General features: G+C 37.4%; 1 protein-coding gene across 1 annotated transcript in view; it reads right to left on the bottom strand.

The window, feature by feature from the left end:
• PIK3C2A (phosphatidylinositol-4-phosphate 3-kinase catalytic subunit type 2 alpha) overlaps positions 1-25,973 on the bottom strand; it is a 108,241-nt gene that overhangs the window by 67,719 nt on the left and 14,549 nt on the right. The window contains exon 2 of the mRNA XM_040258259.1: positions 7,712-8,846. Coding sequence (XP_040114193.1) covers positions 7,712-8,782 — 1,071 coding nt within the window. The 5' untranslated portion in view covers positions 8,783-8,846. The remainder of the gene's footprint in view (positions 1-7,711; positions 8,847-25,973) is intronic.

Here is a 25,973-nt window from a genome sequence, read left to right as displayed (position 1 = left end):
AGAAGGTATTATACTAAGTGAAATAAGTCAGAAAAATACCATATAATTTCACTTATATGTGAAATATAAGAACATATGAACAAATGAATACAACAGACAGATATAAAGAACAGATGGGGCACAGGGAGTGAGACAGGTGAAGGAAATTAAGAGGTACAAACTTCTAGTTACTAAATGAGTCATGGGGATGAATGGACAGCATTAGGAATACTATCAATAATACTATAATAACTTTATTTAGTGACAGATGGTAACTAGGCTTATTATGGTGATCATTTTGTAATGTATAGAAATACCAAATCACTATACTATATTGTGTATCTGGAATTAACAGTGTTATAGATCAACTATAATTCAATTTTCTTAAAAGGTAATGGAAAAGGTAAATTAAGAGTTTAAGGAAAGTGATACAGGTTTGAAATAATTCATGAAAACTTACCAATACATACTTTATAAAGTAGTTATAAGAATAAGGGAAAGCTTTACATCTAAACAAGTTCCAGATTCATGCCATCTTCTCCCAGAAATTAGATGGAACACCAAGTTTTCAATAAACATTTTAAGCATTAAATATAAACGTATCAGTTGCTATTCAGAACAAAGTCGGTTATTTCCTTAACTGAATTTCTTTAAATGTTTGTAGACTTCACTAATCTATTCAAATACTGTATTATATACAACTAGACAATGGAAAACCACATTTTATTCAACTTTACATCATCTTCAAAATTACTGTTAGACATTGTGTTAATTAGGATATAAATGTTTATAATATTAATATAATCAATTTTTAGTTAATGCCCACAGAACTTTGCAAAACCATTTCTTAACATAATTTGATTCATTACTAAAATCTTTGAAATCTACTCAAAGTAGCTAAATTTACAGCTGTTAACTAAAAATGTGATTTAAATTTAAATTGCCAGAAGACAGTTTTAAGTACTATGTCTTTTCCTTTATGAAACAAAAATTTGAACTAAAGTATTTAGATTATTATGAACAAAAGACACTAGAAGGAAATAGGAAGTAAGACTGCTGAGTGAGAAGAAAAACACCGTTCAGAGTTTTTACCACAAAGCATAAAATTCTTACAGGAAATGAATACTTACGTACATAAAGTAATTATAAAGAACAGGCACTGTAATCTTACTTCACAGTAAAAAACAGGAATCTCAGGGAAAATTTTATTGAATAGAAATGAATGGTGTGTGAAAATTAAAAGTTCCATGCCAATGTTTGTGCCACGGACTTCCAAAGCCAGCTTACTATTAGTATTCTGTTTACCCTTTTGGCCTAAATTAAACCAAACTTAATCTTCATGTACACAAACAAAATGATGAAATCTTAAGAGTTAACAAAATCCCTTTTATAGCATTTGTAACAAATTCACACTAAACCTCTGACTGCAGACCTCCAATAACTATACACTGACCCCCTGAGAGTAACCACTACCAAATAAATGGCTATTTATAAATTTTGTTATTGATATTTAACTATATAACCTGCTTCCTTGAGTTTTCTTCCCCATTGGTCCTTGTTCTACTTTTTGGAACAATGAATTTTAAAACTAAACTAAATTGAATTTCTCAATTCACAGAAAAAAATACAAACAAATAGGATTTGTATAATTTTAAGCTTTCTATAAAAGGTATTTTAACTTTCAGCACCTGCTACCACTTATCTATTAAAATCTAGCACAAAGAGCTATTTAATTTGTACAATGCAACACAATAAATTGGAAAATTTAGTACATAACTATTTTATCTTTTTTACAAGAATACCATGATTCTCAGATAGTCTATTTCCTGAACTGTTTTGAGAACATATGTCCAAAATGTAAAACTTTAAAAGACAAAAAGTTTCAACTTCCTCTTTTACATGGTAACTTTCTAAACTTGAAATATTATTCCTGAAAGGATCTCAGAAACCATCTAGTCCAACCAGGTTTATATCAAAGATGAAGAAACTCAGATTCAGAGTGTGAATTATCTCCAATTAATATTCTCTTCTTCAGGCAAAATATGCCCAATCTTTTCAACAATTCTTTAAATAGCACAGCTTCTAGATCCTGAACATTGTAATTTTTTCTTTTCAAGACACATTCTCACTGGTCCCTCTTAGAATGTGGTGGTCAAACGTTAAGTATTAACAGAGTAGAATATAACAGAATGATCAACAACTATATAACACCTCACAATGCCACAGTTAGACTCCTTTAAGAAGCCTGATGCTGCTACTGCTAAGTCGCTTTAGTCATGTCCGACTCTGTGCGACCCCACAGATGGCAGCCCACCAGGCTCCACCATCCCTGGGATTCTTCAGGCAAGAACACTGGAGTGGGTTGCCATTTCCTTCTCCAATGCATTAAAGTGAAAAGTAAAAGTGAAGTCGCTCAGTAAGTGTCCGACTCTTCATGACCCCATGGACTACAGCCTACCAGGCTCCTCCGTCCATGGGATTTTCCAGGCAAGAGTACTGGAGTGGGGTGCCACTGCCTTCTCCTTAAGAAGCCTAAGCCACCTCAATTCAGATACTGTGTCATTTAGTAAAGTTCTGATGTAAACTGTAATAATCTAGCTCCCATCTCTGACTGATCAGCTGATCAAGTCATGGTATTTTTGCTTACCTGGCTTTGACTCATGCCTCTCGCAACCAATCTGCTTACTCCTTGATCCTTTCCCCTATACTTTAAAGAATCTAAGAATATGTTTCTGCTAAAACTTGCCCAGAAACCTAGTTAATTCCTAGAGTCTGAGTGACTAGTAATTCTCTGCACTCCCATATGATCTGAACTCACAGATCTTGCTGGGGGAAACCTATCTTTAGAAAACTACCTGTCCTCATCAGTCCTGCAAGATGATTTCTGAAAGCACCCCAAATTGGGAAATATCAATATGATACTGTGACAAATATTAAAAATGAGTAGGAAAAGATGTATGAAGAGAGAAAATGATAGGAACATAAATGAGTATCACAGCCCTGAAAGGGTGGAGAAAACATCAGTTGAACCAGAAAAGACCAGTCTAAACCATAGATAGCAACAGGGAAAGGAAGGTGTGCTTTGCAGCAAAAGCACTGTCAATCTATGCTATGGGTTTTGAGTCACGAAGAAACTGAAAAAGAAAATAATGACATTAACTGGAGATAAGTCATTCTCTGGATCTAAGTTTCTGGATCCATGAAATGAAGCTGGTTAGACTAGATGACTATGGCTATCATCTTACACATCTCTAAAATGAGTTCATTTAACTAATTACAATACTGTTATTACATGAAAAAATTAATAATTACTTAACTTCTTTACATTTCAGTTTCCTCAACAATGAAATAGGCATGATCACTCTGATCTCACAGAATTCTAAGGAAGTCTCTACTGTCTCAGTGATTGTAAAAAAGAAATAAACCAAAGTCATTTATAAATATTTTATTAAATTCAAGATAACCTATTATTCTGTGGCTACAATGCATATACTGTAGAGGTGCAAACACATACATATGAAGTGTGATGCAAGAAGCAGGAACATTATTTGAAAATGACCTGGACGCTCACTCTGGGTTGCCTGGACTATCGGGGGTTCTGCCTTCCACCAATGGGAGGCCTGAGTCTAAACTCAGCTCCACAGAGGACCAGAGGAGACTCTCTCCCTGATAGCAGAGACTGCAACTTCCCACAGGTCATGAGATCTCCAGGTTCTAGGCAGCTAAACAGCTGATATCCCTAATCCAGCCTACCCGGTGTCAAACACATGCCATCACGGTTATGTCCATAAAAACAAGATCCACAGTTGGAGAGGGATCTCTCTACTGGAACACTGACCCAAATATGAATCAAGCAGGAACGTGGCCGAAGCACAACAGGAGGATCGGGGGACCAGTGTCTTTCTTTAAAAAAAAAACAAAACCTAAGGTAAAAATTCATAGAACATAAAATCTGCCATATTAACCAATTAAAAATGTACAATTTGTTGGCTCTCAATACATTCATAATAGAGCGTGAACCACCACTAATATGATAAGAACACTGCAATGTTCTAATTTCAGAACATTTTCATCACTTGCCCCCCAAATCCCTGTACCCATTAGGCAATCATTTCTCATTTCCTCTTTCTCTCAATCCCTCAGCAAACAATAATCTGCTTTCTTCCTCTATGGATTTGTGTTTTCTGGACATATCATATAAATTGAATCTACATGTTTTTTTGTGTCTGGCTTCTTTCATTTACAATGTTTTCAAGGTTCATCTATGCTGTTTCCTTTGTTTGGGTGAATAATATTCCATTGTATGGACACATTTTTGCTTGCCCATTCATCAGCTGATGGACATTGGGTTGTCTCACCTTCTGGCTCTTCTGAATAAAGCTGCTATGAACAATCCGATTTTTATTTATTTTTTTTAACCCGATTTTTTAAATGGACAAATGATTTAAACATACATTTCTTCAAAAAACATGAATAAACTGCAAACAAGCATATGAAAAGATATTCAACATCGCTAGTTATCAGGCAGTTCAGTTCAGTCGCTCAGTCGTGTCTGACTCTTTGCGACCCCATGAATCGCAGCATGCCAGGCCTCCCTGTCCATCACCATCTCCCGGAGTTCAGTCAAACTCACGTCCATTGAGTCAGTGATGCCATCCAGCCATCTCATCCTCGGTCGTCCCCTTCTCCTCCTGCCCCCAATCCTTCCCAGCATCAGAGTCTTTTCCAAAGAGTCAACTCTTCGCATGAGGTGGCCAAAGTATTGGAGTTTCAGCTTTAGCATCATTCCTTCCAAAGAAATCCCAGGGCTCATCTCCTTCAGAACGGATTGGATGGATCGCCTTGGAGTTCAAGGGACTCTCAAGAGTCTTCTCCAACACCACAGTTCAAAAGCATCAATTCTTTGGCGCTCAGCCTTCTTCACAATCCAACTCTCACATCCATACATGACCACAGGAAAAACCATAGCCTTGACTAGACGGACCTTAGTCGGGAAAGTAATGTCTCTGCTTTTGAATATGCTATCTAGGTTGGTCATAACTTTCCTTCCAAGGAGTAAGTGTCTTTTAATTTCATGGCTGCAATCACCATCTACAGTGATTCTGGAGCCCCCAAAAATAAAGTCTGACACTGTTTCCCCTGTTTCCCCATCTATTTCCCATGAAGTGATGGGACCAGATGCCATGATCTTCGTTTTCTGAATGTTGAGCTTTAATCCCACTTTTTCACTCTCCCCTTTCACTTTCATCAAGAGGCTTTTTAGTTCCTCTTCATTTTCTGCCATAAGGGTGGTGTCATCTGCATATCTGAGGTTATTGCTATTTCTCCCGGTAATCTGGATTCCAGCTTGTGTTTCTTCCAGTCCAGTGTTTCTCATGATGTACTCTGCATAGAAGTTAAATAAGCAGGGTGACAATCAATATACAGCCTTGACGTACTCCTTTTCCTATTTGGAACCAGTCTGTTGTTCCATGTCCAGTTCTAACTGTTGCTTCCTGACCTGCATACAAATTTCTCAAGAGGCAGGTCAGGTGGTCTGGTATTCCCATCTCTTTCAGAATTTTTCACAGTTTATTGTGATCCACACAGTCAAAGGCTTTGGCATAGTCAATAAAGCAGAAACAGATGTTTTTCTGGAACTCTCTTGCTTTTTCCATGATCCAGCAGATGTTGGCAATTTGATCTCTGGTTCCTCTGCATTTTCTAAAACCAGCTTGAACATCTGGAAGTTCACGGTTCACGTATTGCTGAAGCCTGGCTTGGAGAATTTTGAGCATTACTTTACTAGAGTGTGAGATGAGTGCAATTGTGCGGTAGTTTGAGCATTTTTTGGCATTGCTTTTCTTTTGGATTGGAATGAAAACTGACCTTTTCCAGTCCTGTGGCCACTGCTGAGTTTTCCAAATTTGCTGGCATACTGAGTGCAGCACTTTCACAGCATCATCTTTCAGGATTTGAAATAGCTCAACTGGAATTCCATCCCCTCCACTAGCTTTGTTCGTAGTGATGCTTCCTAAGGCCCACTTGACTTCACATTCCAGGATGTCTGGCTCTAGATGAGTGATCACACCATCGTGATTATCTGGGTCGTGAAGCTCTTTTTTGTACAGTTCTCTGTATTCTTGCCACCTCTTCTTCATATCTTCTGCTTCTGTTAGGTCCATACCATTTCTGTCCTTTATCCAGCCCATCTTTGTGTGAAATGTTCCCTTGGTAAAATTACAGTAAGATACCACTTCACACTTCCCATCCATTAGGAAGGTTACAACCCCAAAAATGGAAAATAACAAGTGTTGACAAGGATGTAAAGAAACTAGAATTCTCATACACTGTGGGGGTTGGAAAGGGAATGATGTAGCCACTGTGGAAAACAGTTTGCTGGTCCTCAAAAAGTTAAACACAAACTAGCCAGCAATTCCACTCCTAGGTATACGCTCCCTTCCCAACATTTTTTGATTTGGCTTAGTCTTCCCTTCTCCTTACAAATATTTTAGGAAATGACAGACGCTTTGTAAAAACAAAAACCAAGACAAGACAACAGAGAATATTAAGAAAAAATAATCTGATATTATACTTATGATTCCAATTTAAAATGTTAAATTAACCTGTAACTTTTAAATTGAAAGGTGTTAAGAAATTATGTTACTAAATGTGCAAGTAGTATTGAAAAGCTGAAGAGAACTTAAGAACATGTATCTCTCAGTGTGAGCTGCAGTCAAAATCTATTTGGAAAACACTGCACTGGTTAAGATTTTTCTGGATTCTGATCATGTTATCCAAAAACATCCTCATTTTCTTAACCCTTAATATCTACTGTTTTCTCCTCAGACATCTAAAATGGCTTTTAAAAATCAATAATTCAACATAAACCCATCCAAATCACGCAAAATTTGCTTCTCCTTCCCGAAATCCTAGTTGATTCTCACTGCCTAAATGGTAGTTAATTGTGATCTAATTAACTGAATATGATTCATATTAAGTTAAGAATGAAGCTTAAACATTCCTAGCATCCACAGATGATATAAAAGCAAAATAAAAATCTTCAGTGGTGTACTATATATGGAAAGGAAAAGTCTAAACCTTACTGCCCCCTCCTGTAAGAGAAGACATTCTGCTCCATGCACCCTTATCTAATTCTTCCAGACAGTAAGACTATATGAACTCAGCAAATATACTATATAGATTATAGTTCTATTCTTCACTTGCATCAATATAAGTGTTTAAAGAGAGTCCTTTAAATGGCTTTTCTCCCATCTCTCTGAGGCCTCCCTTCCTTTCTTCCTTTTTCACCTCCCTTCCTCCCTCCTGTTCTTCTATTCCTTCATGGTTAAAAACAATAAAACAATATACATTAGAATTTCTATAATGGGGTTAAAAAACAAAATTCCTCATCTACTCTGAAAAATCAAGGTGCTAAAGCAAAGAAAGTAGGACCACATATAATGAATGGAGAGGGAGAGACAGATAAAAATTATCCTAAACGCCTATAAGCAACAGCCAGATCCTTAGGTTTTCAAAACTCACAATCCTAGAAAAATATATTAATAGCAATTAATTTTTCAGTTGGCCTAAACACATTTAATCCTTTATCACACAATCTAAGACGAACAGTGTACTTAAGAATAACAGAAAACAAAACTCAAAAAAATATTTCTTTCACCTAATAAATTATGTACACAAACATGTTTCTGTGTTATACTAAGTTTGAGAAGTTTGTAAGAAAAGACTATACCTGATATATTTGGCTCTGGACTTTTGTAGGCTGAGTTGTTCGAATATTTAAAGACTGGCTTCTTGTTACTGTTGCTCCAGAGAGAGATTTTCCATTCACCTTTCTGTCAAGGTGACACCTTGCTGGTGATCTCTCCTCAAGAAGAACAGCATCCCAAGGATCGTCTGCCAGCAAATCTGGTACATTTTTCTCTTCTTCATGGTCCTCCACCTCTACATTGTCCACCTTAGGCTTACTTAGAGGATCCAAGTCTAACCAATCAAATTTACTGATATCTTCAGACTTTGGAGATACCTGCAGATTGCTGATTGTAGTTTTTGAATTTATCTCCAAATCAGTCCTTGCTTTTCCATTTTTTAAAAATTCTGATGTGCTAGCTATTTTGTCAAACAGCTTTGCCATGTCAGGACTGACAACTGGGCGATAGATAGGTAAGCTTCCTTGTGGATGAAAGGGTGTGGCAGATGTCAAAGGATATGAAAAATATGGAGACTGTCCCGGAAGTCTTAAATATATAGGTTCTGTGGATGCAAAAGTAGGCATTCTTGGGTTGAAGCCATTTTGGAATGCAGTCTGTTTAGTACTGTAAGTTGACTGATAAATAGAAGGTAAAGTGTAACTGGAAGGTCCAGATAATCCAGGTGGCCACTGTCCTCTCTGAACAGCAGGTCTAAGATAGAGTTGTGCTGATAATGAAGGGTTCAGAACAGGAGTAACTGGCAATATAGGTGTATTCCTAGTCTCAAAACTGTCATCCAGCAATAGTTTCTCAAGTTCAGCTTGGGTAAGCTTTTCTACATCAATATCTACTGCTCTTTTTTGGGTATCTGATTCAGGAAACACCATGAGATCATAATCCTGTTTATTATAAACCTGTGCTTTTTGTCCGGTGCTGCTAGACAACTCAAAGCCTCTCTGATTATCAGTCACCTGCCTGTCCTTTTGCAGTTTTGCTAAAGCCTCTGCTTCCATCTGTAATGCTTCTTCTTTGTCTACATCTTTTGTTCTTGTTGATTCCGGAGGGGAAGATGAGCATTTCTTAAATCCATTGCTGCTGGATATCTGAGCCATGTCCACTTACAAATCCAAACCTCCCCAATCTAGTTTTCTCTTGTAGTTTCCAAAATAGCAAGACCTGTACATAAAAATAAATATAACACTCAATTAGATTTTTAAAACACAAATTTGTTTAGTTTGTAACCCAGCACGTATGATTTAGGGCTTCCCTCGTGGCTCAGCTGGTAAAGAATCCTCCTGCAAGGCAGGAGACCTGGGTTCAATGCCTGGGTTGGGAAGATCCCTTGGAGAAGGAAACAGCTAACCACTCCAGTATTCTGGCCTGGAGAATTCCATGGATTATATAGACTATGGGGCCGCAAGGAGTCAGACACAACTGAGCGACTTTCACTTTCACATATGATTTAGGATGTCACGTCATTTACACCATGAAATAAAATGAAATGAAATGAAATAGAGAAAATCTGGGTTAAAGAACACTTTTAAAACATCTCATACACTGTTAAGACAGATGTTTAGACATACATGACTTTACCCCATTCCCTGACCATCAGGAAAGCTAACACAGTAAATGAACTCAAGCTTTCACTTCCGTTGTCACACTGAGTGTCATTAACCAGTTGCATTTCTGGCAGAATTCTTGGCTTGAAATGGCTTAAGTGCTAGTCACATATTTTCAAGAGTTCTGACAGGGTTTACTGGAATGCAAAGAGCAAGTCAAAATGATTCCAATCTTTTGCTATTTGTAAAAAGGTTCAAAAGCCAATTAGCAATAAAAGTATTCAACACCTAGTAAATAAACTAAGTAACTATTATTTTATCAAATCATCATATGAAAAACTAAGGACTTATAATATTCTAGAAATTTTCTAAATGTACACGGTAACATAGATTAGAATAACAAGGGAAGTGTTAAGGTTGTAAGAAGCTCTAATACTCCACTCAAAGGTTAAATTACAGCTGAATTTGCCACAATTCTGATCACTCTTCTATTCTGATTATCTGAAGTTAAATCAATAGTTATAATACTAAAATTTCTCCTTTTCCTACTGCTAAACTATTCATAAACTAGAAAATAGTTTATTAAAACTTTTTCATGCATGCATGAATGCTTAGTCACTCAGCTGTATTCAAGGTAGCTCAGTGGTAAAGAATCCACCTGCCAATGCAGCAGATGAAGGTTCAATCCTTGGGTTGAGAAGATCCCCTGGAGTAGGAAATGGCAACCCACTCCAGTATTCTTGCCTGGAAAATTCCAGGGACAGAGGAGCCTGGTGGGCTCAGTACCAGGGGTTGCAAAGAGTCAGACACGACTGAGAAGGTACGCACTGTTACTCTAACCTGATTTGAGATACACATAGTTTGAATACCTATAAAGCAAGAGAGCGCCTGTTTATATCCTTATAACTGTTTAGTGAAAGGAGGTGGAGAACCATCCAAAGTGAATTCAAATAAAGGAGAAATTTTAGTATTGTAACACAGATGCAAATCCTAAGTGTTGAGATACATTAAATGAAAAAATTATTAGCAATAAGGATATGAAGAAAGGTATTCAAGAAAGATATCTTTTGCAATTCTTCTATACAACTATAGTTGAATTTGAGTCATTTCACTGAAAAGCTATCCCAAATTTTCCCCTTCTCTGCCAGGCTACAAAACTAGGTGTGACATACACTTAATGTCTGTGCACTTCGTTGTATGTAAATGTCTCTTATCAAAAGAAGAAACTGAATATTGACTTGCTAAATACACGCAGCAGGTACTTAAGAGAAAAGAACTAGTATCTACAATTTATTTCGAAATGCATCAAAAAATAAGATAAACTGATAAAAGAATGATAGATGGATAAATATATAATAAAGCAGGTATAGTAAAATGTTAACAGTAGAATCTAGGGGGTAGATATGTGGATATTCACTTTGAAATTCTTTCAACTTGGCTTCATGACTGAAATTTTTCACAATAAAATGCTGGGGGAGGGATAGGCAGAAATTCCTCCCGTTCCATATACACAGCTGTTTTGCAATGCAACTTTATTACTCTTCCCATAAAGAGGTGGGGTCTATTTCTCTACTTGATCTGACCTGGCCTTGTGACTTGCTTCAACCAACAGAGTGTGAAAGAAGTGACACTGTGGGAGTTCCAAGTCCATCGTACGTCTTTCGTATCTAGGCAGACTGCTTCAGCTCTTTCTTCCGAGTGCAGCCACTGCCATGTGAATGCTCATGAGGATGAGAAAGCACAGAGAGAGGTCCAGGTAACAGCCAGCATCAACCAACAAGTGTGTGCATGCAGCCACCATCACAGACCATATCCACAGCTGAGATGACCACAATCACGAGGGACCTAGGGCCAGCAGAAGAAACTACCCAGTCTGAGTTCAAGTCAAATTGCTAATGCACAAGATCATTTTGGAATGGTCTGTTACCTAACAATAGGTAACTGGTAAACCTTTTCTTACTTTTAGAAAACAAAACTGAAGCCATTTACATATTTAATAACAAATTTCTGTTTTAACTTCTGTAGTCACCATTACTACTTTTCTTTACATGTCCTCAGAGAATAAACAATCCCTTTTCCTTTCTAAGGAGGCCCCCCTCCACTTACCTTCTTGATCCTACTGAATTTCCCTTCTTTATCAATGACTGCCTCCTTGGCACTGTTAATTTCTCCTTTACCTGCTTCTGCTCCTCTACCATAAAAATGTTCAAATTTTCTCCATACTGAGGGGGGAAATATCTGAACATTCCCTTTACACTCTAGTAGCTTTCATTTTTTCTCCTTTCACTGCCAAGCTTCTCGAATGAGTGACCTAGAAAGTCCTTTCTTTACTGTGCCTTAAAAAAATTCTACTTGCCCTTCAGAGCCCAATTCAAAATACAGTCTCCTATCTGAAGCTTTACTTAAGCACCTTCTATCAGAATTTATCTTTTTATTATAGCTCAACTAAAAATTTTTATCTTTACTTTTTATGCTGCTCTTGCCTGCTCAGCATCCTTCCTTCTGGTAGCAGAATTTGTAAGTTCCTTTTTGGAAACTATTTGTCTTTGTTTCATCTACTTTGAATTGAGCTAGACCATCCTCACTCCACCCCCCCATCCCCCATCCCCACCCCATGGTACCCCGACTCCAAAAGATTCAAGTGTGGCCAAAGCAGACTTATGCCAGAATTTCTGGAACTATTTGGAAAGGAAGCTTATAATTGAGGTTGCTAAGCTGACAGGATGTAAGCCTGGCATTGTTTGGGCCATCTTTGCCACCACTTGAGGAGATACTGCCTGAGAATGAATCCAAGTCACAAGAAATTAGAGCTAAGATAATGAGATAAATTCTACATGTTACATTAAATATCTGGATCTAACCCATGTCCAAGGCCAATCTTTCATATATATAAGCCCATAAATCCCTCTCCTTGCTTAAGCTGGTTTAAAATTACTTTTTGCCATGATAACCAAAAGTATCTTAACACAGAATCTGTAGCCTGTATGTCTACCCAAACAGATTAGAATAAGCTTGTGAGGAGGCCTAGTTTGCTTATTTTCCCTCCACGCTACATTTAAACGCACTTTGCTTAATAAATATGGAACTTAATGTAATGAACATGTGTTTAACAGGAAGGAATGAAAGCTATTAAAAAGTCTTAAAGAAGGGATTTCAGATGGCACAAAAATATGGATATATGATGAGAAAAATGAGTCGAATTTAACTACCTGTTATCCAACACAACACACTGCCTATTTTTCACAAAGCTAGGTGGATTAGAACAAAACAACATTTTGGAAGATAAAGATTTAGTTTGGTTTGGTTTAGTCACTAAGTCGTGTCTGACTCTTGTGACCCCATGGACTATAGCCCACCAGGCTCCTCTGTCCATGGGATTTTCCAGGCAAGAATACTGGAGTGGGTTGCCATTCCCTTCTCCAGGGGATCTTCCTGACCCAGGGATGGAACCCAGGTCTCCTGCACTGCAGGCAGACTCTTTACCGACTGAGCTACGAGGGAATTCAATTCATCTTCCACAAACATAATGCTGATTTGTTATTTAAAGTATTCTTCTGGCTACCCTATTTGCTAATGATAGGACTTGTTCTCAAAGAGGGAATCTGGATTTTGTTTAAAGTACATTTGAGATACAGTTAATTCAATGGATTGCACACTTATTCCAATTATTTCAAATTAATGTCATCTTTCATTTACTGATAAAGGTATAAAACTAATACTTTAAAATATATTTTAACAATGAACGTGGTATTTTCTCACATTATCAATTCATTTGCTTGCTCTATCCCTAGTTCCAACCCAGAAAGTAAATACAATTCTAAGTAGTCATTAACAGCTGTCTGTTAGCAGCTAAATATCATATTTTAAAGTTTTTGGTCTTAAAAAAATAACATATTTTAGTTTCCCGGAAGACTATTAAGCATGTATACCCAAATGATAATAAGGAACTTTAAAGGTTGTCCAAGAGTAACCCTGTGCCTCAGCTATTTTTCTAAGGCTGCTGCACTGATATGCTCCATTAATTTTTTAAAATAAAACTTCACTTGATGACAAACATTTAGCAGGAAATAATTTCCAACATGCTCATTCAAAATGAAAAGTTCAATGCTAATGTTCCACTAATTCAAGCTGGGAAAGACAATGTAACTTGTTTTTGAATGATGACTGTATAACATCTGCCAAAAATTTCCCAACATAAAGTAACTCAGTGCAGATCACAAGGCTGTAGCTACTTTGAAATTCTTTAAAAGAGGGCAATTAAACTATTCAGTTAAACTTTTGGAAACCATTCACAGACCCAAAGGAATTAATTTAAAAGCTGTTGGCTTCTACTGACATTCATTTACAATTTAAATTTAAATCTCAGACAAAAATAAAACAAGTCAGTCCTGCTATCCATCTAAATGGTTTCTGATCTTAAAATTCAAAATACATAAGAAAATGGAAAAACAATGATTTGAATTCAACAATACAAATATTCTCCTTGAAAATGAAAATGAATATCAAAGACAAATAAGTTATGGTACCTTCATGGATTGAATTTATGCCACTACTAAAAATAAAATTATGGAGACTACAGTTAAATTTTTTTTTTTTTTAATTCTAGAAAATATCTATAGAGCTCCACCTACCCAGAGACCTAGATTACCCTGGTGGCTCAGTGGTAAAGAATCCACCTGCCGCCGCAGAAGACACAGGTTCGATTCCTGGGCTGGGAAGATCTTTTGGAGAAGGAAATTGCAACCCACTTCAGTATTCTTGCCTGGGAAATTCCATGGAGAGAAGAGACTGGTGGGCTACAGTTCATGGGATCACAAAAGAGTTGGACATAACTTAGTGACTGCTGCTGCTGCTAAATCGCTTCAGTCGTGTCCGACACTGTGTGACTCCATAGATGGCAGCCCACCAGGCTCCCCCGTATCTGGGATTCTCAAGGCAAGAACACTGGAGTGGGCTGCCATTTCCTTCTCCAAAGCATGAAAGTGAAAAGTGAAAGTGAAGTCGCTCAGTCGTGTCCGACTCTTAGTGACTAAACAACAAATACATAGACCTGTGATTGGAGATATACAGATACTATATGTCAAGCACTGCTTTAAGCAATATATTAACTAATTTAACCTTCACAAATTCTATTCAGTAGGTGCTACTACTATCCCTAGTATACAAATGTTATATTAATATAAGGTGCCCAAGCCCATAGCAGCTAGGCAAGTGGTGAAATTAGGACTCAAATTCAGATGGTGTTTTTATGTTAACAGTTATATGGAATCAGTAAGTGTCCAGACATATCTTATCCTTTAAAAATATCAATTTTCTTTCTCAATCCTAGGGATATTTCTGTCTGCATTAATAAATTGTTTCTTTTAATTCTATCATGAAGTAGTTAGTATCGCTTTTTAGCTGTAACATACATCACGGATTCAGTGGACACGAATTTGAGCAAGCTCTGGGAACTGGTGATGGACAGAGAAGCCTGGCATGCTATACAGTCCATGGGGTCGCAAAGAACAGAACACGACTGAGTAACTGAACTGAACTGATGCATCAATTTATCAGCTAATTTATCATCACCAGATGACTAGCAAAGGTATAATTTCATTGAATTCCTATCTTATTTACCCTCTACTCTCAAACTTAAGCTACAGTTGCTGAATGAATGCATAATGCATCAACGATTAGAGAACCTAAGACACCATATCTTTTATCAGAAAAACTGCACTCTGAAACAAATAAATAAAACAGACTAAAGGAACTAATTTATTAATAATTCAGCTGAAATGGAAAAATCACATGGTTGAGCTCAGAATTAAAAAAATGGTAGGAGAAAAATTATCTTGAAAACTAAAAGGGAAAGAGACAGCAATAGAAAAGTAAACATAGGAGAAAGGAACTCCATCTGTGCTTAAAAACAAACTGCATTAGAAAAGAATACTCTCCTCCTTTTGGTTCAAGATGGCGGAGTAGAAGAACGTGTGCTCACCTCCTCCTGTGAGAGCACCAAACTCACAACCAGCTGTTGAACAACCATCGACAGGAGGACACTAGAACCCACCAAAAAAAGAAAATCCACGGCCAAAGACAAAGAAGAAGCCACAGCAAGACAGCAGGAGGGACACAGTCACAGTAAAATCATATCCCATACCTGCTGGGAGGTGACCCAAAAACTGAAGAACAACAATACCAACAAGTTCTCCCACTGTTGTGAAGGTTCTGACCCCAAATCAGGCTTCCTAACCTGGGAATCCCCAGGGAATGTGACCTTGAAGGCCAGCAAGATTTGACTGTAGGACTTCCACAGGACAGGGGGAAACAAAGCCTCCAGCCTTGGAAGGCCCAAACAAAATCTGACATGCACCAAGACCCAGAGGAAAGGAGCAGTGACCTCACAGGATAGTGCTGAAGGGTCTCCTGTGGAGACACGGGCGGCAGGGGCTCACCACAGGGATGAGGGACTGACAGCAGGAGTTCTGGAAGGCCCCGCTGGCCCAAGCCGTCTTGTGCACTGTGATTATTGCTCAGTCATGTCCGACTTTCTGCAACCTCATTGACTATAACCCGCCAGACTTCTCTGTCCATGGGGATTCTCTAGGCAAAAACACTGGAGTGGGTTGTCATGCCGTCCTCCAGGGGATCTTCCCAACTTACGGATCGAATCCAGGTCTCCCACTTTGTAGACGGATTCTTTACTGTCTGAGTCATCAGGGAAGCCCTCTTTGAGGTCCCCATTAACCCTACCATAGAGGCCAGTAGACCCCAGGGTTGGGTCACCTCAGGCCAAACAACTTACAAGGAGGGAGCACAATCCCATCCATCAGCAGATAATTTGATTAAAGCTTTACTGAGCAAGGCCTTGCACACCAGATCAAAACCCAGTTTTTCCCACTGCCAGTCCCTCCCATCAGGAAGCTTACAAAGCCTCTTAGCTTCCTCTGTGGAGGGCAGACAGAGGAAGCAAGAACCACTATCTTACGGCTAGAACAAAAACAACATTAGAAAGTTAATCAGGATGGAAAAGCAAAAAGTTATTTCCCAGATGAAGGGACAAGATAAAATCCCAGAAAAACAACTAAATGGAAGTGGAGACAGGAAAACTTTCAGAAAAAAATTCAGAATAATGACAGTGAAGATGACTCAGGGTCTAGGGAAAGCAATGGAGAAGACACAAATGTTTACCTAAGACTTACAAGAACTAAAGAACAAACAAACAGAGATGAATAATACACGAGAAGGAATCAACAGCAGAATAACTGAGGGAGAAGAACATATAAATGACCTGAAGGACAGAATGGTGGAAATCACTGCCACAGAACAGAATATAGAAAACAAAGAGTTTAAAAAAACGAAGACACCCTAAGATACCTCTGGGACAACATTAAACACACCAACATTTGCATTATAAGGGTCTCAGAAGGAGAAGAGAGAGAAAAAGGACCTGAAAAAGTATTTGAAGAGATAATAGCTGAAAATGTTCCTAACACAAGAAAGGAAAGTCAACCAAGTTCAGGAAGCACAGAGAGTCCCAAGCAGGGTAAACCCAAGGAGGAACACATCAAGACACAGTAATCAAACTGACAAAAATTAAAGACAAACATAAAACATTAAAGGCAACAAGAGAAAAATGACAAATAACATAAAAGGGAACTCCCATAAGGTTCAGGTGATTTTCAACAGAAACTCTGCAAGCCAGAAGGGAATGGCATGATGTACTTAAAGTAATGAAAAGGAAGAACCTACAACCAAGAATACTCTACCAGTTAAGACTCTCATTCAGATTTTATTAAAAGCCTTCCAGACAAGCAAAAGTTAAGAGAATTCCGCACTACCAAACCAACTTTACAATGCTAAAGGAACTTCTCAAGGTAGGAAATACAAGACAAGGAAAAAACCTACAGAAAATAAACCCCAAACAGTAGAAAAAATGGTAACAAGAGCATACATATCGATAATTACCTTAAATGTAAATGGATTAAATGCACCAACCAAAGGACACAGACTGGCTGGGTGGATGAAAATATGTGCATGCATGCACCTCCACTTACCACATCACTCTGCTCGATCCCCGCCCCAAATTGCATGTAATTATTCTATATTGTTAGGTTAATCAAGCCCCCATTATGGCTTGCAATTGTAATTACCTTTTTATTTTTTGTCTGACTATTGATTGTGAAAACTGATAAACACCTTTTACTATTGTGAGTATGCAACTATTACTCAATACCATTGAATAACGATTGGTCAACAGAAAAATAACAGAATTCTATATCACCAAAACTACCATTTAATAGAAAAAAACTGTAATCACTTTTTAAAATCCAGATGTATCAGAATTACCTTGGAATTTTTTTGAAAAATACAAATGTCCAGATACCGCTTTTTTATTTTTCTCCAAAGCTCCAGATATCTTTCTAATGAATAGCCATGTTTAAAAAGAATTGGGCTATATGATGATCTTTTACTTTTATCTAGTTTGTTTCATTTTCTTTTTCATGTTCAGTGCTCCCATTTCATTTAGTTTATGTTTTCCAATTTTTCGATCTCTTTTTTTAAATGTTCTTTCTCAAGCCTTTATCAAGTGTAGTAAAGGTTTTATATACATACATATAAACAATATGTATAACATATACCTCAGAAAACTTGCAAATTTTTGCCTAACTAAAAAATCTGACATTTTGACTCCACTTCACTTAGTATAAATAGAATTCTAGATTTCTAATTTAAAAAAAAAGATATGCAACAAGCAACAATGGTTTACTGCATAGCACAGGGAACTATAGTCACTATCTTGTAATAATCTATAATGAAAAATAATTCCAAAAATAATACATATGCATATGTATAACCAAATCACCTTGCTGAAATACTGCAAGTGAACTGATCTTCAATAACATTTATAGTATGAAAGAAAAGAATACTCTATCTAATTGATTCATGGAGGGGGAAAAAGTCTCCTACTAAAAAAAAAAAAAAAACAAATAATTTGGTAATAGGCAATAAAAAAATCTTTAAAAAACCAAAAAAAAAAAAAAAAACACAACACAGTGTTCAGGGATATGGTTGGTTGGAGTACCACAGTTCAACAGAAATAGAATGCAAGTCACATATGGAATTTAAATTTTTCTTTTAATTAAAAGAAAGATGAAATTAATTTTAATAAACTTTAATCCATTATATCCAGAATATTATTATTTCAATAGATAATCAATATGAAAAATATAAATGGGATGTTTTACTAAGGACTATCTTATCATCCTTTGCAACTTTTCTATTTTTAAAGTATATAATTTCCAATTAGCCTTTTACAATTAGAAAACTTAACATTTCATAGAGAAACATGTTCACAACTGATCACACAGGATAAATTACAAAAAGATTAAATATTTAACTGTTTTATAAAAAAAAAAAAAAACAGAATCATAGGGGGCTCCCCTGGTAGTCCAGTGGTTAAGAATCAGCTTTGCAACACAAGGGACACTGGTTTGATCCCTGATTCGGGAAGATCCCACATACCATGGAGCAAGTAAGCCTGTGTGCCACCACTACTGAGCCCACATGCTTCAGCAGCTGAAGCACGAGTGCCTAGAGTCTAGCTCTGCCACAAGAGACGCCACTGCAATGAGAAGCTCACACACAGCAAGGAAGAGCAGCCTCCGCTTGCCACAACTAGAGAAAGCCTGCATGCTGCAAAAAGACCCACAACAGCCAAAAAAAATAAAAATAAATAAATCTTTAAAAAAAAACTTAAAACGTAGAATCATAAGACTGAAGAAACACCAAACTCCTACATAACATCAACATAAGACAGGGTGCTGTTAGTAATATGATTCAAAAACCTAGAAGTCATGAGAGAATATTCAAATACGTATTTTTAAAAATAACTTTTGTCATTCAAGCACCACTGAATTTATTCATCTTTTCAATAAATATTCACTAGGTGTATGTTATGCACCAGGCACTGTTCTAGGTGCTGAACAGTTACATAAAAATAACGTAACAATTAAGAATGTCAAGAACAAACTGGGAAAAAATATTTGCTACTTATATCGCACAGAAAGACCTATTTTCATAACATAAAGCCCATAAAGAAAAACAACCTTATAGGAAAATGGACAGAAAGTATGAATAGGCTGGTTACAAAAAAGTAAAGACACTTACCCTTACTCATGCTGAGGTAATAGCAATTTTATACTAAACCTAATTTTATATCAAACTGATAACAAACACACAGAGGGGAAAAAAATTCATCATACCAAAACTTGTTAGATACATATAACAGCAGATAAAGGAAAAATTATTGTTTTAAAAGTAGAAAAGTAGAAAGGTGAAAACTTAATGTACAACTGAACTGAACTGAGACAGCACAAAAAGGCAAGAAAAAGAAACACAACAGGATCAAAGAGGAAGAAACAAAATACTGTTTTCTGATAAATCAACAAATCCAAAGAATATGCAGGTAACTAATAGAATTACATGTCAGAGCTTAGCAAGGTTGCTGGAAATGATATTGAAATTAATTATATTTCCATATACCCACAAGGAATGGCTAGAAAAGGCAATTTTCAAAAAAGCAGTATTTATACTAATAAGTTCACACACATGAAACCCACTAATAATATATGTAATTCACAAGTTATAGGGAAAATTATAAAAGTTTACTGATAAATATTGACTGTTTCAAAATTTCAAAATATTTTCTCATGTTTACAGATTTGAAGACAATTTTATAAACATGCCACTTCTCCTGAAACAGATTTACAGGTTCAATGCAGTCCCAATCAAAATATAGTCTGTTAATATAAAATTTGACAAGATGATTCTGAAATTTATACAGTAACCAAAAGGGTTAAAACAACCAAGACTTTCTTGAAAAAGAACAAAGTGAAAGGACTTGCGCTATCCATTAAAGACTTACTACAAAGCTCATTTCACTAAAGATAGTATGGTATTTATGCAGGAAGAGATAACTCTAAATATCATGTTAAGAGCCCAGAAACAGACACATACACAGATGCCTGATTTAAAAAAAAAAAAAAAAAAAAAGAGGCATTTCAGAGCACTAGAAAGAACTGTCTTTTCAATAAATGGTGCTAGAAGAAATGCAGGAAAAATGAAATGGACTCCTAAACTCCTTAAGCAAAAAATCAACTCAAGGGAAGCCAAATACCAAACTTTGAAAGCAAAAACTGTAAAGTTTTTAAAATCAGAGAAAGGAAAAACTTCTTAAGTAAGATATAGAAAGAACAAACCACAAGGAAAAAAGTAATAAATTTGACTATAGTAAAATCCAGGACTTTCATCCATCAAGACACCAAGGAGATCTGTACACCTGAAACTAACACAACATTATAAATCAACTGTATTTCAAAAAAAAAAAAGAGAGAGAGACAGAATGATAAAAACAAGCCACAGAAAGGAAAATATTTTTAACATGCAACCAAAGGATTCAACGGAATAGGAAATGGCAACCCACTCCAGTATTCTTGCCTGGAAAATTCCAGGGACAGAGGCGCCTGGCCGGCTATATAGCCCATGGGGTGGCAGACAGTAGCACAACGACTGAGTGACTGAGCACCCAAGGACTCAAATCCTGGATTAAATAACTCTGACAAATTAAAAAGAAAAACAGATGATCTAAAAGAAAAACAGGCAAAGACAAAAACTTCATGAAAAAGAAATCCAATAGCCAATAAATATATGAAAAAAAGGTTAGATCTCAGGAGTAAACAGGGAAATGCATATTAAAACCTCAGTAAGATACCATACATAAGCCTGGGGGAAAAGTTTAAATCTTATAATACTAAAGTGATAACAAGAATGAGAAACAATGGGAAATCAGACACTTTGCTAGGATGAATGTAAATTGGTACAGTTGTTTTACAAAACATGGATCATATAGAAAAGTTGAAGATACCCTTACTCTAAGGCCCAGCAATTACATTCCAGTGTATGTATTTTAGAGTAACTCACACATATGTGCACAAAATATATGCATAAGAACTTTAAAATAACATGGTCCATAATAGCCCCAAACAGGAAAAAACCACCCTAATTTTCACCAATCCAAACATGGATGAAAGAGAATATGTTCATGGTCTGTTTCTACTCACAGCACTCTGAACACCAAATATGTGGGGTTTTTTTTCCCACTCTGAAGAGTTCTCCAACTCTCCATACACCAACCGGCTGTTCTACAATTCAATTCAGACACCACCTACCCAGAGTTAATGTCAGAATCCACAGGTTTACAGGCACAGTAGTTCCACAATGATTGCTCTCACTGCAGAAATCAGTTTCAAGTACTGGATTCCGAGGTTACCCACATTATTATTCAACCTAGGTTCAAATCAGGGGTTCGCAGGATCCCACCTCAGGTTTGATAAATTGCTAGTAAGGTTCACAGAACACAGGAAAACAGCTTACTTATTACCATTACCAGTTTATTACAGAGTAAACTATTCAGGAACAGCCAATGGAAGAAACGTATAGGACAAAGTTGGGGGTAGGGAAGTGCTTGAAGGTTCCATGGCTTCTCTGGAGGTACCATGCCCTGAGCACCTCAGTGTGCTCATTAACCTGGAAGCTCCCTGAACCCCATCATTTTAAGAGCTTCTTAATTCAGTGCAAGTCACTCAGTCGTGTCCAACTCCCCGCGACCCCATGGACTGCAGCACACCAGGCTTCCCTATCCCACACCAACTCCCAGAGCTTGCTCAAATTCATGGCCATCGAGTTGGTGATGCCATCCAACATCTGATCCTTTGTCATCCCCTTCTCCAATCTTTTCCAGCATCAGGGTCTTTTCCAATGAGTCAGTTCTTTGCATCAGGTGGCCAAAGTATTAGAGTTTCAGTTTCAGCATCAGTCCTTTCAATGAATATTCAGGACTGATTTCCTTTAGGATGGACTGGTTGGATCTCCTTGCAGTCCAAGAGTCCAAGGGACTTTCAGGAGTCTTCTCCAACACCACCGTTCAAAAGCATCAATTCTTCTGCTCTCAGCTTTCTTCACAGTCCAACGCTCACATCCATACATGACTACTGGAAAAACCATAGCTTTGACTAGACGGACCTTTGTTGGCAAAGTAATGTCTCTGCTTTTTAATATGCTGTCTAGGTTTGTCATAGCTTTTCCTCAAAGGAGCAAGCATCTGTTAATTTCATGGCTGCAGTCACCATCTGCAGTTATTTTGGAGCCCAAGAAAACAGTCTCTCACTGTTTCCATTGTTTCCCCATCTATTTGCCATGAAGTGATGGGACTGGATGCCGTGATCTTAGTTTTTTGAATGTTGAGTTTTAAGCCAGCTTTTTCACTCTCCTCTTCTCACTTTCATCAAGAGGCTCTTTAGTTCCTCTTCACTTTCTGCCATAAGGGTGGTGTCATCTGCATATCTGAAGTTATTGATATTTCTCCCAGCAATCTTGATTTCAGCTTGTGCTTCATCCAGCCCAGCATTCTGCATGATGAACTCTGCATATAAGTTAAATAATCAGGGTGACAATATACAGCCTTGATGTACTCCTTTCCCAATCTGGAACCTGTCTGCTGTTCCATGTCTGGTTCTAACTGTTGCTTCTTGACCTGGATACAGATTTCTCAGGAGGCAGGTAAGGTGGTCTGGTATTCCCATTTCTTTAAGAATTTTCCACAGTTTGTTGTGATCCACACAGTCAAAGGCTTTGACATAGTCAATAAAACAGAAGATGTTTCTCTGGAACTCTCTTGCTTTTTCAGTGATTCAAAGGATGTTGGCAATTGATCTCTGGTTCCTCTGCCTTTTCTAAAACCAGCTTGAACATCTGGAAGTTCATGGTTCACATACTGTTGAAGCCTGGCTTGGAGAATTTTGAGCATTACTTTGCTAGTATATGAGATGAGTGCAATTGTGTGGTAGTTTGAACATTCTTTGGCATTGCCTTTCTTTGGGATTGGAATGAAAACTGACCTTTTCCAGTCCTGTGGCCACTGCTGAATTTTCCAAAGTTGCTAGCATGTTGAGTGCAGCACTTTCATAGCATTACCTTTTAAGATTTGAAACAGCTCAGCTGGAATTCTATCACCTCCACTAGCTTTAGTCATAGTGATGCCTCCCAAGGCCCACTTGACTTTGAACTCCAGGTGTCTGGCTCTGGGTAAGTGATCACACCATCATGGTTATCTGGGTCATAAAGATCTTTTTTGTATAGTTCTGTGTATTTTTGCCACCTCTTCTTAATATCTTCTGCTTCTGTTAGGTCCATACCATTCTGTCCTTTATTGTGCCCATCTTTGCATGAAGTGTTCCCTTGGTATCTCTAATTTTCTTGAAGAGATCTCTAGTCTTTCCTATTCTATGGTTTTCCTCTAATTCTTTGCACTGATCATTTAGGAAGGCTTTCTTATCTCTCCTTGCTATCCTTTGGAACTCTGCATTCAGATGGGTATTTCTTTTTCTCCTTTTCCTTTAGCTTCTCTTCTTTTCTCAGCTATTTGTAAGGCCTCTTTAGTCAACCATTTTGCCTTTGTGCATTTATTTTTCTTGGGGATAGTCTTGATCACTGCCTCCTGTACAATGTCATGAATTTCCATCCATAGTTCTTCGGGCACTCGATCAGATCTAATCCCTTGAATCTATTTGTCACTTCCACTGTATAATTGTAAGGGATTTGATTTAGGTCATACCTGAATGGTCTAGTGTTTCCCCCTACTTTCTTCAATTTAAGTCTGAATTTTGCAATAAGGAGTTCATGATCTGAGCCACAGTCAGCTCCTGGTCTTGTTTTTGCTGACTGTATAGAGCTTTTACAGAGATTTTATTACATAGGCATGGTTGATTAAATCACTGGCTGTTGATTAGTTCAGTTTCCAGCTGTGGAGAGTCCCTTCCCCAGAGGTCAGGGGGTGAAGCTGGAAGTTCCAACCCAGCAGTCACACCTTGGTCTTCCTGGCAACTAGCCCTCATTCAGAAACTATCCAGGGATCCCAGACAATAGTCATCTTATTAGTATACAAAAGAAAATCGTCTGGAGATTCCAAGAGTTTTAGGAGTTGCATGACAGGAACTAAGGACAAAGACCAAATATTTACTTTTCTTTATATTGTAACTCATTCAATGGAATTCTGTACATCAGTGCCAAAGAATGAATTAGAACTATTTAAAAAATGGGTAAGGGCTTCTGTGGTGGCTCAGAATCAGTTGGTAAAGAATCTGCCTGTAAAGCAGGAGGTTACCTATAATGTAGGAGATCTGGGTTCGATCCCTAGGTAGGGAAGATTCCCTTGAAAAGGAAATGGCAATCCACTCCAGTACTCTAGCCTGGAAAATTCCATTAAGAGCAGAGCCTGGTGGGCTACAGTTCATGGGATTGTAAGAGTTGGACAGGATTAGCGACTTCACCACCACCATTGCTAGGCATTGTACAAGGTGCAATGGACATAATATGAAGAGGCACATGAGAAATACAGTCCCTGTCTTCAAGGACCAACAGAATTAAACCCAAGGCCGGTGTAGCCAGTGTCACAAGAGTCTATAAAAAGTGTGAGGGAAGGAGTTCTGTGAGAGTGACAGTATAGCTGACCTCAGAACAAACTCTTAAAAAAAAAAAAAAAAAAGATAAACCCAGGCAAGAATGCTGGAGTGCGTTGCCATTCCCTTCTCCAGGGGATCTTCCCGACCCAGGGATTGAACCCAGGTCTCCTGCACTACAGGCAGATTGTTTACCATCTGAGCCACCAAAGAGGCAAAGGGAGAGACAAAAGTACAAAAATTTCATCCATATGAAGTTCAAACACATGAAAAACTGTACTGTCTAGTGTTTAAGAATGCTTACGTAACAGTGAAACCTCAAAGAAGAGGAAAAGACTATCAAAAGTTAGAACAGTGGTTACTCGTGGAGGGAGGGAGACATTTATAAGGGAGAAGAACACTGGGGACTTCCAGAATACCAGCAGTATTTTAGTCTGTAAAGTCACAACTGGTTACACAAGAGTTCGTTTTACAATTACTATTTGTTAAACAATTGTAGACGATTTGTGAACTTTTTTCTGTTATTTCACAATAAAAAGGAATCCACTTCCCACATATTTAAAATACTGAACTTTCTTTTCTACATTATACATGGTATGTGAAAAATAAAGAACATCTGCATTATGAATTGCATGTGAGTTTTTTTCCTTACCCCCACACGGCAAATTGTGTGAACACAAGAAGTTCACCATTTTAGTGATGCCATAAAAAAAAAAATACAAGTAACAGCTATATTATCCTTTTTCATTGCCAATCTATTAGGCTAAATTAATGATACTGCTCTAAGTCATTAAGGGATATGGGGAAAGTGTTAAGGCATAAAAGAAAACAACAAACTATAAAATATGGTTTCTCAAATTTTCATCATCCATGAATCACTTCATAGGCACCGCACACATAATGTGATCAAGGCACTTAAAAAATATTAACTGTATTTAAAAACACATAGTAAGATACTCCTATCAGTGAGAGGGATGACAGTATACCCTCGCCATTGTATGCATGTCCAGTATATTTATTTTGCTTCTTACTTGAGTTAAACTACAAAATCTTAATTCAATTATAGCATGTCAGGAAGGCAGTAATGTTTGGTGGTGGCTCTATGAAATAGTTATGGATATGTGTATAAAATCTTAGAGGCTCTACTTTCAAGTATTTCTGAATTTAGGCATTTCTTCACTGTGTTCTTGCTACCATCCTAGACCAACCATCATCTCTTGCCTGCATTAGAGAAACAGCCTCCC

The sequence above is a fragment of the Oryx dammah genome, unplaced genomic scaffold, assembly GCF_014754425.2.
Source record: "Oryx dammah isolate SB20612 unplaced genomic scaffold, SCBI_Odam_1.1 HiC_scaffold_17, whole genome shotgun sequence".
In the NCBI taxonomy this organism is placed as follows: Eukaryota; Metazoa; Chordata; class Mammalia; order Artiodactyla; family Bovidae; genus Oryx; species Oryx dammah.
Note: the sequence above shows the minus strand (reverse complement) of the source record. Positions and strands in the feature narration are given on the sequence as shown.